This window comes from Etheostoma spectabile, chromosome 21, assembly GCF_008692095.1.
Source record: "Etheostoma spectabile isolate EspeVRDwgs_2016 chromosome 21, UIUC_Espe_1.0, whole genome shotgun sequence".
NCBI lineage: Eukaryota > Metazoa > Chordata > Actinopteri > Perciformes > Percidae > Etheostoma > Etheostoma spectabile.
In genome coordinates this window covers 10,634,313-10,650,243 of record NC_045753.1, presented here as the reverse complement: position 1 = coordinate 10,650,243, position 15,931 = coordinate 10,634,313, and the positions used below count along the sequence as shown (strand labels likewise).

The 15,931-nt window shown below is 42.5% G+C and overlaps 1 protein-coding gene across 1 annotated transcript in view; it reads right to left on the bottom strand.

The window, feature by feature from the left end:
- The window catches only part of rnf213b (ring finger protein 213b), a 44,570-nt gene that overhangs the window by 23,166 nt on the left and 5,473 nt on the right, over positions 1–15,931 (bottom strand). The window contains exons 8-27 of the mRNA XM_032501818.1: positions 15,277–15,483; positions 14,738–14,951; positions 14,586–14,641; positions 13,964–14,129; positions 13,733–13,879; positions 13,162–13,260; positions 12,500–12,628; positions 11,252–11,417; positions 10,980–11,147; positions 10,747–10,896; positions 9,182–9,810; positions 8,326–8,485; positions 8,025–8,242; positions 7,789–7,932; positions 7,122–7,274; positions 5,179–6,478; positions 4,871–5,055; positions 4,633–4,785; positions 278–4,090; positions 47–183 (exon numbers count right to left, since the gene is read on the bottom strand). Of these exons, the coding sequence (XP_032357709.1) occupies positions 47–183; positions 278–4,090; positions 4,633–4,785; positions 4,871–5,055; positions 5,179–6,478; positions 7,122–7,274; positions 7,789–7,932; positions 8,025–8,242; positions 8,326–8,485; positions 9,182–9,810; positions 10,747–10,896; positions 10,980–11,147; positions 11,252–11,417; positions 12,500–12,628; positions 13,162–13,260; positions 13,733–13,879; positions 13,964–14,129; positions 14,586–14,641; positions 14,738–14,951; positions 15,277–15,483 (8,394 nt within the window). The remainder of the gene's footprint in view (positions 1–46; positions 184–277; positions 4,091–4,632; positions 4,786–4,870; positions 5,056–5,178; positions 6,479–7,121; positions 7,275–7,788; positions 7,933–8,024; positions 8,243–8,325; positions 8,486–9,181; positions 9,811–10,746; positions 10,897–10,979; positions 11,148–11,251; positions 11,418–12,499; positions 12,629–13,161; positions 13,261–13,732; positions 13,880–13,963; positions 14,130–14,585; positions 14,642–14,737; positions 14,952–15,276; positions 15,484–15,931) is intronic.

Sequence of the window (15,931 nt, the reverse complement as noted above, 5' to 3'; positions counted from 1 at the left end):
TAAAAATAAAAATATTAATTAATGCGGTTTTCTGAATAGTTAGTACCGTATCTTGTTGCAGAAGGAGACCTCGGTGTCAAACTGGTGGAGCGAAAGCAGGAGGATCCTGTCCGTGTGCAGTCCTACAGCATGGGCTACAACCTTGACGTCTAACTTGGTTAGCAAGCTGGAGAATGTAGTTATCTGTGCAAAAACATGGACAGGTAAGTCAATATTTTTTTAAAGATTATAAAGGAATTATGAAAAAACTAAATTAGCTAAATGGTTTGTGGCCTACCTCTAGAAACTTGCTGGACTCCTGATGCTTGTTCAGGCAATCTTGCAGGAAATCTCGGAGGCAGTGGTGATGCTGTTGCTGGAAGTACATTCTCTGGAGTTGTTCCTTCTCCTGGTTTGCTAAATCTGAATACTTGAGCCTCACCACAGCGTCAGGAGTAGCACAGTTCAACAAGAGACATTTAGCCAAATCGAAGACTTCTTTCTCGTTTTCCCTGGCAGACTGCGCCTCGTTTTCTGTCTCCATCAGTTCTTCACTCTGAGACATCACTTTGTTTCCGTCATCACAAACCTCAGTGGATTCATTTTCTATTGACTCAATTTCTTGCTTTGTGCCAAGATTCTCTATGTCCATCGCATCACCCAGCTGATCCTCCTCCTTACAAGTTACCTCTTTCTGTTCACCAGAGTTTGATTCAGGTGTTTTGTTTGGTTGATCTTCTTCCAGTGAATCATCATTTCCATACTGTTGATGTTGTCTTGCTGCAAAGTCTTCATCTCTCCTTTCTAGTGCTTGTAAGAGTGCGCTAGCACAGGCATCGCCATGGTAGCCAACAAAAATGTCAGATAGCTTGAAATCCTCTGAGGCCTCACCTGAGAATTCCTTGACCCACTCTTTCAGTTTGTGGAGAACCCTGTGTTGCCATGGTTCCAGATCGGTACTCCTATCCACCCTGTGTTTTTCAAGCCTATTGATGAGGGGCATTGGAAAATGTTCATAGACCTTCTTCTGGTCCTCAACCACCACCAGTCTGAAGTTTGTATGGACACGACATTTGACTCTGTGGGAGCCAAGACCAAGATCGACGTACTGCTGGTTACTGAGGTAAACATAGTACTGGTTCAAGGCATCGTACAGGCTTTCGTAAAGATTTTGCATGTTGAGGAGGATGACAGTGCGCCCGGTCTCCATACACGTTTTCACCTGGTTAACGTTGCGGCAGATTTGGGCATATTCCTGGTCCTTTGGAAATCCAGAGCCAAAGACTATTTCAGGAGGTGGATAGTTTCCTTTGGGAAAGACTTCTTGCTGAAGGATATGGAGAGCTGCATTGTTGGTGGTCAGCAAAAGAAGGTAACGACTCTCATGGTGGGTGTCACAGTCGAGATTCTTTTTCACCATTTGCAAGGTGCTTGGTCTGGCTATTTCTGTTACGTTTTGGAGAACTTCTTGGAAAAATATGACTGGATCAAAATCTTCTGGTTGTCCACTGAAGTTACGCAAGATGGCCTCGACCAGCTGTTCGCCATCTGGCTCTTGTTGGGTTGATTTGACGATGGCAAAGAGCATTTTGACTAGGCTGTAATAATCCCTTAGACCAAAGAACTGATTCTTAGTGGTCTCATTACAGATCTTCAAGAAGGCATTTGCCAAAGATGGGAACAGGTGTTTGATTTTCAGGAGAATTTGTTCGGAGGATGAACAAATTCCCTTGGCAGTCTCCACAAGTTCATCTTCACTTGGATCCCATCTTGACACAAATATTCCCCTGTTCATCTTTGCTGGGTCGAGAGCCCAGTTGGAAATGCCAACAAAGCCAACCTTCATGTGTGGATCTGGCTTGTCATTGTCAATGCATCCATCCTCCAAGAGTGGATGAAGGGTCTTCAGGGGCATCTGAGGAGAATCTTCCGCTAGTCCTATCTCATCAAGCACCACCACGGATACATACTCATCCATGTTCTTGTCCTTCTGGAAACGAGCACAGTTCTTGAATGTCCCTATGATGCCCTCTGGACTTGAGTGAGGACTGCACTGGAAGGAGACCATATGAACCTGCTTGAGTTCCTTGAATAGTTCAAAGTGGGAATTCTGGCCCTGCATGGCATCAGCAACCACTGTTTTAGCAAGAGACTTAGAGCTGCCTGGCTTGCCAACCAGAAAAAGCGGGATCCTGAGCTCAATGCAAACCACCATGAGAAACACATTTTCTTTGAGTGCAATGTTTTTGGCTATGGTCTCCCTTGTGTTTATGTTCTGAAGAAAGAAGTCTTGACAGGTTGAAATCTGTTCCTGCAATGCTGTTGAAGAGCAGAGAGGATCCGGAAAGTATCGACAAATTACGGAGAGGTAATGCTCTTTGTCCACCAGAGATGGGTAGTAGCAGACGCCAACTGAAAGGATCAAGCACTTCAGGGTTTTATAAGCCTCACTGAGATGAGAGCGGTCTTTAAAAAGGACATTGCTATGCTGGTAAAACCAAACTAGCACTTTCATAGACCTCTCTACATCTCTGAGACTCACAAAACTGCACTCATTCTTCCGACTTCGCATGTATTTCTGGGAGGCTGCCAGCACATTTGAAATGATGTCCTTGCAGGCCACTGGCAAATGATGGTTGTCAACTTGCTTCTTGACAATCTGTTTGATGTAGGAAAGTTCAGTTGAATCACTCAACTGACCAAAGTCCCAGACCAAAGAAGCCATGCTTGGAGGCAATGGGTGAACTCTGTACACCAGCTGCCTCAGAGGGACTTTGCCAAGGCGGTCTCTTGTTTCTTCTGCCCTCACCCTGTATCCTAAACCTGCACGTTCCAAACGTTTCACCATTTCAGGTGAGTGCTTCCTGTAAGGATTGCAAGCAGCTATTATTTTCAAGCCACTGTCTGCCTTCAGAGGTTCCCCTTTCATTGTTTGGTCGCACAGAATTTCCTTGATGGCAAAAATGGCTTCTGTGGTGTTGCCTTCATCAAAGAACAAAATGGTGTCTAGCTTGTGCATTCTACGATTCTTCTCAGCAAGTATCTCTGCCTCCCTCACCTTTCTGTAGATTGTCTCTGCAGTAGTTCCACCATGTACCTTGACAAGTACCATGTTCTGAACTGGTCTTTCTTCCCTTTGCAGAGTGCAAAGGAAACGGACCAATCGGGTTTTTCCACAGCCAGTCTCACCCATGATTACAACTGGAATCCCACACCGGAATCTCATGTGTATAGCCAACATCTTCATCACATTGTCAGCGGTGAGTTCATATGTTGGGTCTGGATCAAATTTTTCGTCCATGATTCCTTTGTTTGCACCGACAACACATGAAATCCGTTTGATTTTGGCCGTCCGGGACAACTGATCAAAGTCTTCAGTGAGAGAGATCCTCTGCCGTTCCAAATCTTGAAAAAGGTTTTTTGTCATCACATCTTCTATCAGGATATTGCCGCTTTTAGGATCAACTGCATTGAGTGTCCTTCGCCTCGGACATGTGTTCACATTAAAGCCGAGGAAAGACATAGAGAATCGGTCTGCATTAAAGAAAATGTATGGATGAGATTCATTTTCCCAATGCTTACGAATTGTCAGACGGGCAACAAGGTCATCCTCCAGACTGTTATCAACGTGCAGCATTGGACTTTCATCGGATGTGTTCAGAGATGGCGAGGCAAAGTCTCTTGCCATTCGAATCATGAACTTTACGATGAAGCCCTTGAAACCCGGCAGCTGGTCAGCCAGAAAATCTGGATCACAGAAAATTGAGTTCTCACAGTCTTTCAGTTGCACATTGAGGAACCAGGAGAAGTTTTTCAGCTCAGCCCAAGATGGATCTTGCATTCCACAGTATGACAGAAAGTGATTGATACATTCCATGGGATTTCCTGTTCTGGATCCTTCCTGGTATTTAAAACGATCCAGATTCTGATTGCTGCTGTAGAGCTTTAAGTATTGCAAAGGTCTTTGAATCCCCTCACTGCAAAACTCCTGCTCATCCATGAGTGGATCAAAAGTCTGTTTCAACCCCCCTCTACTGGCCAACAACTGCTTCACCTCTTTTGGAGGTCTGCAATAGATGGTAGGCAGAATATCAAGAAGTCCAAGCTTCATCTGTGTGAGCAAATTACATACAGATTCATTAAATAAAATGCAGCCGGAGGTCTTTTTTATTTTGTAGTTAAAAAGAGGCACAATCCCTTAATTTTAAACTTTTTAAAACTCCTCAAGGACACAGACCACTGGTTTAATAATTGCTAATTAAGCTAAATTTAAGGCATTGAATTCAGAGATTTATGGAAGATTTATTTATCAACTCTACTCCACCCCCCCCCCCCCCCCCCCAAAAAAAAAAAAAAAAGAATCAAGGTCTGTATCGAATTGTGGGTCAAAAATGTGATACGAACCAAATCATGGGTTTGGTATATAGTTACAGCCCTAATAATTGAATATAAATGCATTTTTAAGCTTTTTAAATACATTTTTTGTGTATAAGTTTCATCTGAAATACGACAACATCCTGTTATTGAAAGCTTAAAAAGTTATAGGTTTCCAATCCTGTTTAATGTCTGAAGATACGTACAACATGACATTCAAACTGCATTTTCAGATATTTTCGGATGTTAGTTATTTAAAAAAGAAGAAGGCATGAATACCTCTTTTGGCTGGTGTTGAGAGGGTTTGTTTGTTCTCAGGACCTCAACAGTGATCAAATGAGAGACATTTCTTCTCCACAGCATGCCATGGCTGTCACTCAAACAGCCCAGAACTAAAACATGGAACAGGAGCTCCTCCAGACCTGAACGAACCTGACAGGTAAAAAAAAAGTGAATAAGAACAGTTCGACCAACAACAGAACAAGTGATCCGTAGAGATAAATGCTTGAATACGTACTCCAGCGGTGTCAATGTGCAGGAGAACAGGGTCCTGCTCTTTCAAGGGTGCAAGTTTTTCTGATAGACTTTTAATCAAGGAGTCTACATCAACACATGGCTCAATCAGTGTGATCCTGATATATTTTGATCTGGGAGATTTCTGCTGGAACTTCTCAAACAAACGATTCACATAAAGGGATTTCCCTATTGATAGAAAAACAGATGTATTTTGTCAAGAAAAAATTTGAATATTGTAACTAAAAAGTTAAATGACAATAATAATGTGAGATAATGAGATAATGTCATGTGAATTAGGGTAAGCCTTACCAACTGCAGGGCGCACAGATGAGACCGTCCAGACTGAGAGCTGATCCGGAGAGACCTGCGCGACAGGGTTTTGTGGGAACATGTTTTGTGTGAAGTGTTGATGCAGATATTTCCTGGCAGTCTCGGCTGTTAGAGTCAAACCAGCCTGTACTTTGTCATTGCTGAAGAAAGACGGCACATATCTGTGCTGGTGCTCAACGGGACTGACTATTATCAAGCGATAATGCGGGTTGGCACTTCTCTCAAGACTCTCAAAGAGCTCCCCCAAGGCCACGCTGACATCATATCCCAGCAGCCCTGGACTGACAAGAGAGTATATCTTCTGCCACTTCTGTGTGGAGCTTTGGCCAAGAGCTCGACGGAGAAAGATCTCTACTTCTTCCTCTGTGGTTTCCTCTCTGCAGACTAGAACCTCATCAGTAGATGGCAAAGGCTGCTCTTGACTCTGCATGTAAAAAGACAGGACTGTGGTAAAAACGTCTGCACTGGGACAGAGCACCAGATTGGGCTTTCCGTCCTGGAGAACCAGCGGAAGGTTCCTGATCATGTGTCGCTGGTCCATTTCAGAGAGGCATGAGAGGAAGTGAGCCAGAAACGAGATGTCCATGTAGTTGTCGAGGTACTGTGGCATGTCGTTTTTGAATTTACACCAGAGTGTTTCAAGACTGTCCTCATCACCTTCTGTGGCATCGGCATTACATATCATGACACCATCATCTTCATCCTCGGAAGAAAACTCCATCAAATCTTCCATGTTCTCTTCAGTGTGTCTAGGTGAAGCTGGTGTTAAGTCCAAAGAAGGAACAAACATCAGTTGATCTTCACTGTCATACTCAACATCTTCCAGTTCGTCACGCTTTGTGGTCATACCTGCAGCATTAGTGTAAGCTGCTCTGACTTCAATTAGATTGCATTGAGGCTTTATGGGGAAAAGTAAAAGCCATAACTGTGGAGGAACTGGTACCTGCCGGTGACACACTCTGTGTATCCAGTGGCACAAGTACACCACCTGCTCAGACGTGTAGTGGTTCAGCAAGTTGAAGTTGGAGCGCATCTCACTGATGAAGGAGCGCCATTCCTTTTGGCAGCTCTCCATGGAGTGAGCCAGCTTTTGTAGCTGCTCAGTCACCTCGCCGTTATACGCCATCTCTTTACCCTTCAGGGATAGGAAGGTGGCTTTGATGCACGGCTGCTGCTGCGGGCAGCACTGGACCTTGGCGTACCATTCCCTGAAGAGCATGTTCCCAGATGTTTGCATCTGAAGAAGGATGGTCCCCAGTCTCTGAACTCCTTCAAAAACCTACAGCACATGTGGACAGGAATGAAGACAATTCAGAACAAACACTTTGGCATTAAAGCTGACTACATTTTCTAACAATGGATCAAATGTACCGTATATATATATATATATATATATATATATATATATATATATAAATATATATATATATTTCTTTCCCTTAAATCTTTAGGGCTTTTCAGTTTTGATTTACTGCACATTTACTAAATGGTTAAGCCTCAACAATCAGTATTGTTTTTACAGCAGCAGTAGGCATCTACATCATCTTTATCTTTTGATAAAATTAGTGCTAGCTGTTGAAATATTAGGAGCTACAGAGACCAGAGAGATTTTTTCTTGGAAGTTGTGCATAATGCTTCGTTATGTTAAGCACCTCTTATTCTTTGGCTGACAATGCCAATAAAGTTACTGTAAAACTACTTTGTATCACAACATATACACCCTGTGCTGCTTTAAAATGTAATTTCATCACTTAAGAAAATCAATTATCTGTTGGATAAGAACATTTTTATCTAGCTAGCTTGATAGCTGTTTATATACTATACAACAGCATGAGACTGCTGTAGATGCTCTGCCATGTTTGTTGTAGTTCAAGCATCTATATCTCAGTATTAACCTCTTGCCACTGTACACTGGCACTGACCTCTGTGAACCTGTTGACTTGGTCTCTGCCGTGCTCCCCTTTGGACGACATGAGCATGAGCTTGTTCTGTAACTCCAGCAGGTCTTCAAGCTTGTAGCTCTTCTCCTCTGAGGCCTTTTGCACTGTGACCTGCACCATGTTTTGAAGACATCTCTGCAAGCAAGTGAAAATGATAAATATCTTAAATAATTTAAATGTCCTACAAGGCCCCCAGGACGTGTGCCGGCTTTCAAGCCAATTTGATATAGTGGCCAAACAGTGCCATTACAACTCGTGTTAGTGTAATGTGATGCCATAGGGCCCAAAAAGACTTTTCCCCAAAGATTTAATGTGAAAGACACGTCAGTAAATCAGTGGATACATTTTTTTTCACAACCCCCACAAAATGACTAATTTTATTATCAGAATTTGATCTGCTGAATACATGATTTAATTTACTTTTCCCCATTGGAAGTAGTGGGCTTGGCCAGTCGAGGCCTTTAGGGCACCTACTCTATGTAGCAGCACAGTGCGGGAGCAGTACAGATCATCTGGGTAAACCTTCTTGGCTTCATGCACCACTGAGCAACTCTTGAACGCTGCATCCAGGTTTAATCACACACCCATAGGTCCTACATATTAGTATCCGTGAGTTATCTTTCAGTGTAATGGAAGCTTGTCTACTTACCTTTTCTGTGTTGTGGTCAGACCATCCTATGTGATAAACTCCATGAGCATTAATAGAAGAAGCCAGGGACCGAGAGGACTGCTCCACAGAGCCGTGGGTCTCCTTCAGGGCTTTCAGCCAGCTCAACAAGCGAGTAGACTCTCTCTGGGGGGGGGGGGGGAACAGTGGCATCATTGTCACTCTGCCACAGTAACAAGGCTTTGTGTTCTGCCTACAAACAAGGGAGAGGTCAATACCAATTTGTCCGGTAGCTTTTCATCTCTGTTTTGGGTGTCCCACACCTGCTGAGCACACTTCATGAACTCCTCAAAGCCAGCGTGAGGGGAGAGGGAGTAGAGCAGAGGGGCGTAGCCCATCACTGCGTCATGGAAACAGGCCACCTGGTCGATCTCTGTGTCGTTCTCTCCCGCCGATATGGAAGCCAGGTCGACGTACACCTTCACATCGCTCATATCTGTTGAGGGGGCAGAAAAGTGAGCAGGCAGGCATCAAGTGCATAACTAAAGAGAATTTAGATAATTTATGCCAGCGTCTCACTTTTAAGGTTCTCTCTGACCCAGCTGACCAGAGTTTGGCTCGCTAGAAACTCTTCCAGACAGGCGGTGTGCTGCTTGGTGACGGTGGAGAGTTGGTGTTTGGCCCGAAACAGATCATCACTGAGGGAACCCAGGGCCCTCTGCTTAAAGGTGTCTTCTTCCTGTTAAACAGCCGTGCACATAATTCAAGAATCATACATTTTCTTTAACAGAAAAGCACATTCAAGAGACAAAGTGTTTGCCTCTGTTAGACAGATTTAAAAAGGGAATCCATACAGCAGCTGTGCGTAGAGATGTCACTTTTCATCTCCTACTATTCTATCATACTTAAATGTACTTATATTGAAATGTAGAATATACATGTCTTAATAAAGGAAATATTATGAATAAAAACAAAAAATATATAGAGAGCAGGGCCAGTCCTAGAAATTTGGGGAGCCCCATCACTGTAAGGTGTTTCCTTTTCCCATGGCACTGAACTAACTTGTGTATTGTAAATATTAGTTTAATCACTCGTTTGTTTTTTCTCTATTGGGGACCAGAAAGTTCTGCTTCATCCTCCTCAGCAGTTGTAAACATTAACAGACGAGGGGGGAGGCGGTGCCTTGTAGTGAAGATAATGTTCACTACAAGCAGAACTTTCTGGTCCCCAAAAGAGAAAAACAAACATGCTTTGTTTTTTAGGAAAATGTTAATGTGTTTTCGGGGACCCTCTTGTAGCCACGGGGCCCTAAGCAGCGTCCTAACCGCTTCTGTGCCTCTAATCAAGAGTATATTTTCTTTTGGCTAGCCCAGTGCAACTCAATTTGTTTGGTAATGCTGTAATTAAAGTGTGTGTTAGATCACAAGACCATTACCATTTGGCTGAGAGTACTGATTTCCGTGAAGTTCCCAGAGAGCTTCATCTTTTTAGCAATTTTCAGAATTACACTGGCTGCAGCCGCTGCCTGGTGGAGCTGTCGGTACTCCTGGATCTGACCCAGTCGCCGCTCCACCCAGTCCTCCTCAGGTTTGAGTCCGGAATCACAAGCTGTCTCGGACATCAGACTCAGCTCCTTCTTCATTAGTGTCCCGTCTCCCTGGTCGCCAGACTCCACCAACACCTGATCGATCTGCTTCAAAGTGATGTGTGCATTTGCAATGCCGACTCCAAGCTGGCAGAACTTTGTCAGCAGCGGCGTCCAGATATTTTGGTAGATCTGTATCAGGGAGACTGGAAAAGGACCAGAGCAGGTCTGCCCTGTTGACTGCAGAGTTTCAGCTCCCTTGACCCAGTAGGACAGAATCAGGTTGCTGTAATGCAGTTTGTGCATGTCACTGGCCATTTTCTGGGTATACACACTGATGTTATACCAGAGGACGTGGGGAGGGCTTGTGTTTCCCAGCTTCCCCGCAGCATCAAAGGGCTGAACGAGCACCAGTTTGTTCAGGCCCACACTCTGGAGATCTGCACTGTGCTGCTTCTCCACAGGCAACATCTCAGGAACTAGTTCAATTAGAACCATGCAAAGAAAGACAATGAAGAAAAACAAAATACATAATAAAACTCATTGCAAAAGTTATCTAACTTAACATGTTCTTAAACTTTAAAAATAATGGACACGGCCTCCATGAAGCCAAAAGTGAAGCCAAAGCTGAAGCTCCTTAAAGCTGCATTATCTCTAATTTCCAGCAGGGGGCGACTCCACTGGCTCCAAAGTAAGTCTCTTTCTATAGAAGTCTATGAGAAAATGAGCCAACTTCTTCCTTGATTTATTACCTCAGTGAACATTTTCATAATGAGTGTATGGACTCAGTCACTAGTTTCAAGTCTTCTTCAACACAGCATGATGTTCATTTAGTAAATGTTCCCATTTATTTTAAAATATAGGATAAAGCAAGGGATGCTTAAGGACCTGTCAGTCAGGACAGAGGCTTAGCGATGCTAACCATGCTAACACTGCGGACATTAAACTTGTTTTTCACCCTAAACGTTGACCAACTCACAGTGTGTTTCACTTCATCAAAGTTAACTGAAATATGTTTGTCACCTAAAAATGTCTTGTTCAGCGTTCTGCCAACCAAGCTAGTTAGCATTAGCTGGTAACTTAAGGGAAAGTTTGCGGATTTATTGGAACTCCGCTGGAGGACTCGCTTCAGAAAGGTTTAAAATCAACAACTTCCTCTCTTTAGTGTTTAGATCAGCTCAGCGCCATAGCAACCATAAACAACACTGGCTCCACCCTCTCATGAAAGATAATCACATTCAGTTGCAAAAAACCCAGATGGCAACACCCACCATGTATTGCTACGCCCCAGGCTTCAAAACCTCCGTCCACAAACCAGTGGGTGAAGTCAAGGATGCTACGCCCTTTAGTTTTACAGTCTATGGACATAATTCAGATTGGAAATGGTTTTTGTTTTTTTTCATAGTTATACTAACCCGTGATGCTTTCTGCAACCTTTGCTATCATCTTTATCAGAGTATCCATCTGCTGTTTCCGCTGCAGGAACGACTTCAGATCCTTGTCTCTCTGAGCCAAAACGACGTCTGCATCGACAGGGACGCTCTGAGATTTGTTGTTATTCTTGTCTGTGAAAGACATAGTGACCACAGTTTTCATAATAATCATAGAAGGCTGTTTGGGATGTTACGGCATGTAAAAAGGGTCATACACTGTTGATGAAGTCTCTTAAACTGCTCCTTATATTTCAGGCAGCTCTGTAGGTGTCCCAGGACCACGTGTCCCTGAAGAAGAGCGTCCACCAGAGTTTGCAGTGCAGTCAGACAGCTGTGGACAACCTGTCCTGCAGTGTCATCCACCTGGATCGACTTCCAATCACCTGGGCCAAAGCAAAAACATCGTGACCATTATAACACTTTGATAGTACTGAGTAAATAAGGAAATAAAAGCATGAATTAATGAATAAATGATGAAATGAAGTACTGTGAGATAGCAGGTGGTTGATGGCGGACTGGGGATCCAGCAGCAGGTCTACAGAGTCGTGTCTGAATCGCGCTGCGGATTCAACCACAACAGCAGACAAGACCACCTCAGGGGGGGCCCTCCCCTTAGAGCTGAGAGTCCGCAACAGGTCTCCCTCCTGCCCTCTCTAAAAATACAAAGGGATGATCTTTTTTTCAACTTTTACTATTATTTTGCTGTTAATTTACTTGCTTGGTTGAGAGAAAAATCAACAGGGCCTGAAATTAACACCCGATAATGTGTCAAATACGGGTGAATTTTGCCATTGGCGGGTGAAACTGTCAATCTACCTGCCACGTTGGCGGTTAGCCAATGAGAATTGAGTGATACATTTTATGTTTTTTTGCCTTTTCCTTGGATTTGAGCTAAAAAATGTGGCGGCACATCCCTGGGGGTGATGAGGCCGGCTGAAAGAAGCAACCAACAAAAAGATGAGGATGACTCAAAGAAAAGATAAAGAAGACTTTTTAAAACCGAGTGGGCGGTTGTCGAACGGCAAGGTTCCTGAGAGGCTGATTTACACCAGCAGTACAAAAGAAATGTAGTGCAGTGACTGTCTGAGTTAAATCCATTTGTAATGGGAAAGTTTTTTTTATTTTTTTTATTTACCCCTAATTTAACCAGGTAAGCCGATTGAGAAGAAATTCCCATTTGCAATGACAACCTGGCCAAGACACGGCATAAAACGTGCGAGACAACATTGAGTTACAGAATAAAACCTGCAGCAGTATAACTGTCCTTGACAGGGGAAATCAATACATAAAAAGATATGTACATACAGCTGTGAAAAGACATAATGACCACAGTTTTTGTTGTAATCATAGAAGGCTGTTAGGGATGTTATTACATGTTAATACACTGTTGATGAAGTGTCTTAAACTGCTCCTTATATTTCAAGAAGCCCTGTATGTGTACTCTAAGAGTTATTAATTATATTAATAACTTTACACTTAAATGTTTATTCATAACAAGTTCAACAACGAGGCTCGTGCATTTCTTGTATTTCACCTTTATGAAGCAAAAAAATGGCCTTTTAAAAAGCCTGTGTGGCATGTGTGTGATTTTAAATCCCACCTGCCAATGGCTGGTGGCAAAAAAAAGTTCACTTCAGGCCCTGCTTCTGAACATCTGGATGCAGGATCTCATTAACAGACATATTTAGCCCTGGGTAAGCATGAATGAGGGTTGAATGTGAATATGAAGGTGTACCTGGCAGATTGCCTTGATAGCAGACTGACACAGCTCGTGGAAACAGGCCTGAACCACATCGTCGGTTTTTCTTAAAGCTGCCACGGATAACTCAAGGCAGCAGACCAGGACTTTGTCCTCCTCACTTGCCTGCGAAGAACAGGGTTTCTACAGGTTTCACCAAGTCAAACTGAAGACTTTTTACAGGCATTTTTTACCATTACGAAAATAATGTAAGACCTTTATCACAACATCAAAAAGTCAGATGTCAGAGTCTGGAAACATTGTCCATTCCCAGAATTTCCTCATTGGCATTACAGAACTGGTGTCTAGATCAGCGGCAATATAAAGTGCATGTTGGTCTCATTTGATGTGGTAAAACAGCAAATTATGAAGTATGTTTGGAGTAGCGACAGAAAAAATGGAAAAAATAAACAACATAAAGGGCAGCGGTAACATTTCAATGAGCATTAGAGGAAAAATTACATTGAAGTAGGAAAATGAAGACCTAATTATTTAAGACCTATAACACAATACTTCAGTGAATTCAAGACTTTTCAAGGTCTACAATTTTTATTTTGAAATGTAAGACTTTTTAAGACCCCGCAAAAACCCTGAATTAAATGTTGCTAAAACAAGTCGAATAATTTCCATTTAACATGGATCACCAAACGATTACTGACCCTGGAAATCCTCTTCTTTAGGTCTTTTTTCAGCCTCAGCCTCCAACTGGATGAAACTCCTTTGAGAGAGCAGTCCACCTTCAGCAGCGAGTCCCACATCTGATGGTCCAACAGTTAGAATAATAAGAGGAAGTATAGGGCTCAAACCTGGTTTAACCGCATGATTCAAAATAAATACATATGTCATATATCATGTTACTTTTTTTATATTTCACAAATGAAAGTCAGTTCATCTATTCCTTGTCATAGGTTAAAACATTTGCAGCACAAACGCTGTAAACATTTCTGTTTCTTCCCTTTATCAGAGGGACTCTGCTGCATAATGCCAACTGTTTATTCTATATTAATCACTGTTTTCTCGCAGCAGGAAACATACCACAACATTTGGGTGATTGGGTAAAATCTGCAGGAAAAGGGTTCAGAAACAGATTTTTTTTGGGGGTGAAAAACTGAAATGATGTTAACAAACCTAGTTTTATAGTCTATGGTAGGAACTGAGCAGTAAACGATAAGAAATGAAGTCAACTAAATAAAGACATAAACTACTGAATAATATCCTGTTAATGTATACCTCAATTTCCTTTGGATAGGTGAGTGATTTTGACGTCAAAAGGTCTTTTTGCAGCAATCCATCTCTCCACTCACTGATCTGCTGCTGCGCACCGCTGACTTCATGCAGGAGTTTCTGCTGTAAGCTCTCGAACTCGTCGTCAGACGACTGAAAAGCACAAAACGGATAAAGTGAATTTGACTTGTTGTTCCATAATGAGGCAATCAGAGCACACATTAATAAGATAATTACCTCTTTCCTCTGTTTAGCATTTAAAATCTCGGCCAATTTCAACACCAGCTGGTAGGACAGGATGGCAGCGTGGTGACTCGGGACCAGTCGCACAATCGCACACGTGCTCTTCATCACACTGACGCTGCTCAGGAAGGCTGGCCCCATGTTTCCAGATTCAACCAGTCTACAGACACCCAGCAAAGTCACAGGTGAGTCAGTACATACGTATGGAAGTTAGTATGGAAGTTAGTATGGAAGTTAGTATGGAAGTAGGTACATAAGCGGGAAAACGTTACTTATAACACACCTTTCAAAACCAGGGTTACGAAGTAGATAGATAGATAGATAGATAGATAGATAGATAGATAGATAGATAGATAGATAGATAGATAGACAGATAGATAGATAGATAGATAGATAGATAGATAGATAGATAGATAGATAGATAGATAGACAGACAGACAGATAGATAGATAGATAGATAGATAGATAGATAGATAGATAGATAGATAGATAGATAGATAGATAGATAGATAGATAGATACTTTATTCATCCCGAAGGAAATTTTAGGCATCCAGTAGCAAGACACCCACAACACAACACCACAGTGCATTATGGGAATAATCCAGATGTCCTTACCGGTCTTTCTCTTTGTCTACCTTCGACAGTATGTAGGTCAAGGTTTTCTCTGTGAGCTGCATGCAAAAAAAAAAAATTCACAAATTATCATTTTAAAGAAAAACTAAAGTAATTTTGAATGATAAATATTGTTATTTGTAGATTTTTTCCACCTTAACATTGTCCTGTGCTCGGTTGTTATCCCTCGACTCTCCACATCTCCGCAGTCTGTACAGCAGACTCTGGATCAGGTGTTCTGCAGGTATCCCCGTCAGGTCTGAGATCTCAGGGAGAGCCTCGAATGGGACCAGAGATGACCAGCTCATGGGCAGCAGAGGCATCTCTCCCGCCAGAGGCAGGTGTGTCTGGATCAAAGTCAGCAGTCTCCTGTGAAATGGGAAAGATAAGAAGATATGAAAACTTTATATGTCACAAGTGACCGAAATTCTTTGACAAGGCAGGCTCAAATGACATAAAAAACACATAAAAACATAAAGATACATATGGAAACAGTGTAAAAGCATTACAAACATGGGCAAAATGCAAAAGAAATGCAGAAAGAAGCCTGATTGGAGCTGTTAGATGCCGTCTATATGGCTGTTTGGTGTGGGGATGGTGATTTTTATACTGTCTAGGTAAGGAGAAGAGTGTCATTTAAACAAAATATGATGCACCATTTCTGGAAATGACGGTTTCTTTGAGACAAACTCACTTTCTCTTGTCCGGGTGGGACTGTATATTCTCCCTGAACTGCTTGAATGTGACACCGTCAAGTCCAGACCAGTTCTCCTCCTCCACAGCTGGACCCACCTTCGCTGCGTGGGCCCCTGGCTGCCGGAGCCTGAGGAGCAGAGGAACGAGCAGGACGAGCTCGGGCACCGTCTGCTGCGCACACAGGTTCATCAGACCCAACACCGTGCTGCAGAGAGAGAGAAGATGTTACACAAAAGGGTTAAAGCAGCACCTTCGAGTGATGAGTGAATAATTGGGAGTTTCACACATCTGTGTTTCTCAATCCTTTAACCCTCATGTTGTCCCCATGTTGTCCCCATGTTGTCCTCATGTTGGTCCTCATGTTGTCCTATATCAGTGTTCTTATTAATTCCCCAAATAACATGATTGATTCCACCCAACGCTCTTTGCCAAGTACAAATCTCTACTTTCATTAATTTGGGTCTTATTATATTATAGCATTGTAAAACAATGGAAGTGTTGTTGAAATAGTATTGAGTAAAAAGTTGACATATCCAGTCTGGATTATCACAACATCCATTCCTTTAATTTTAGTCTAAGTAATTCCTAATTTCTGCTTTTCTATCTCAAACATTAGCTATAATTTCCTATAAATGAGGTTTATTGACCATAAA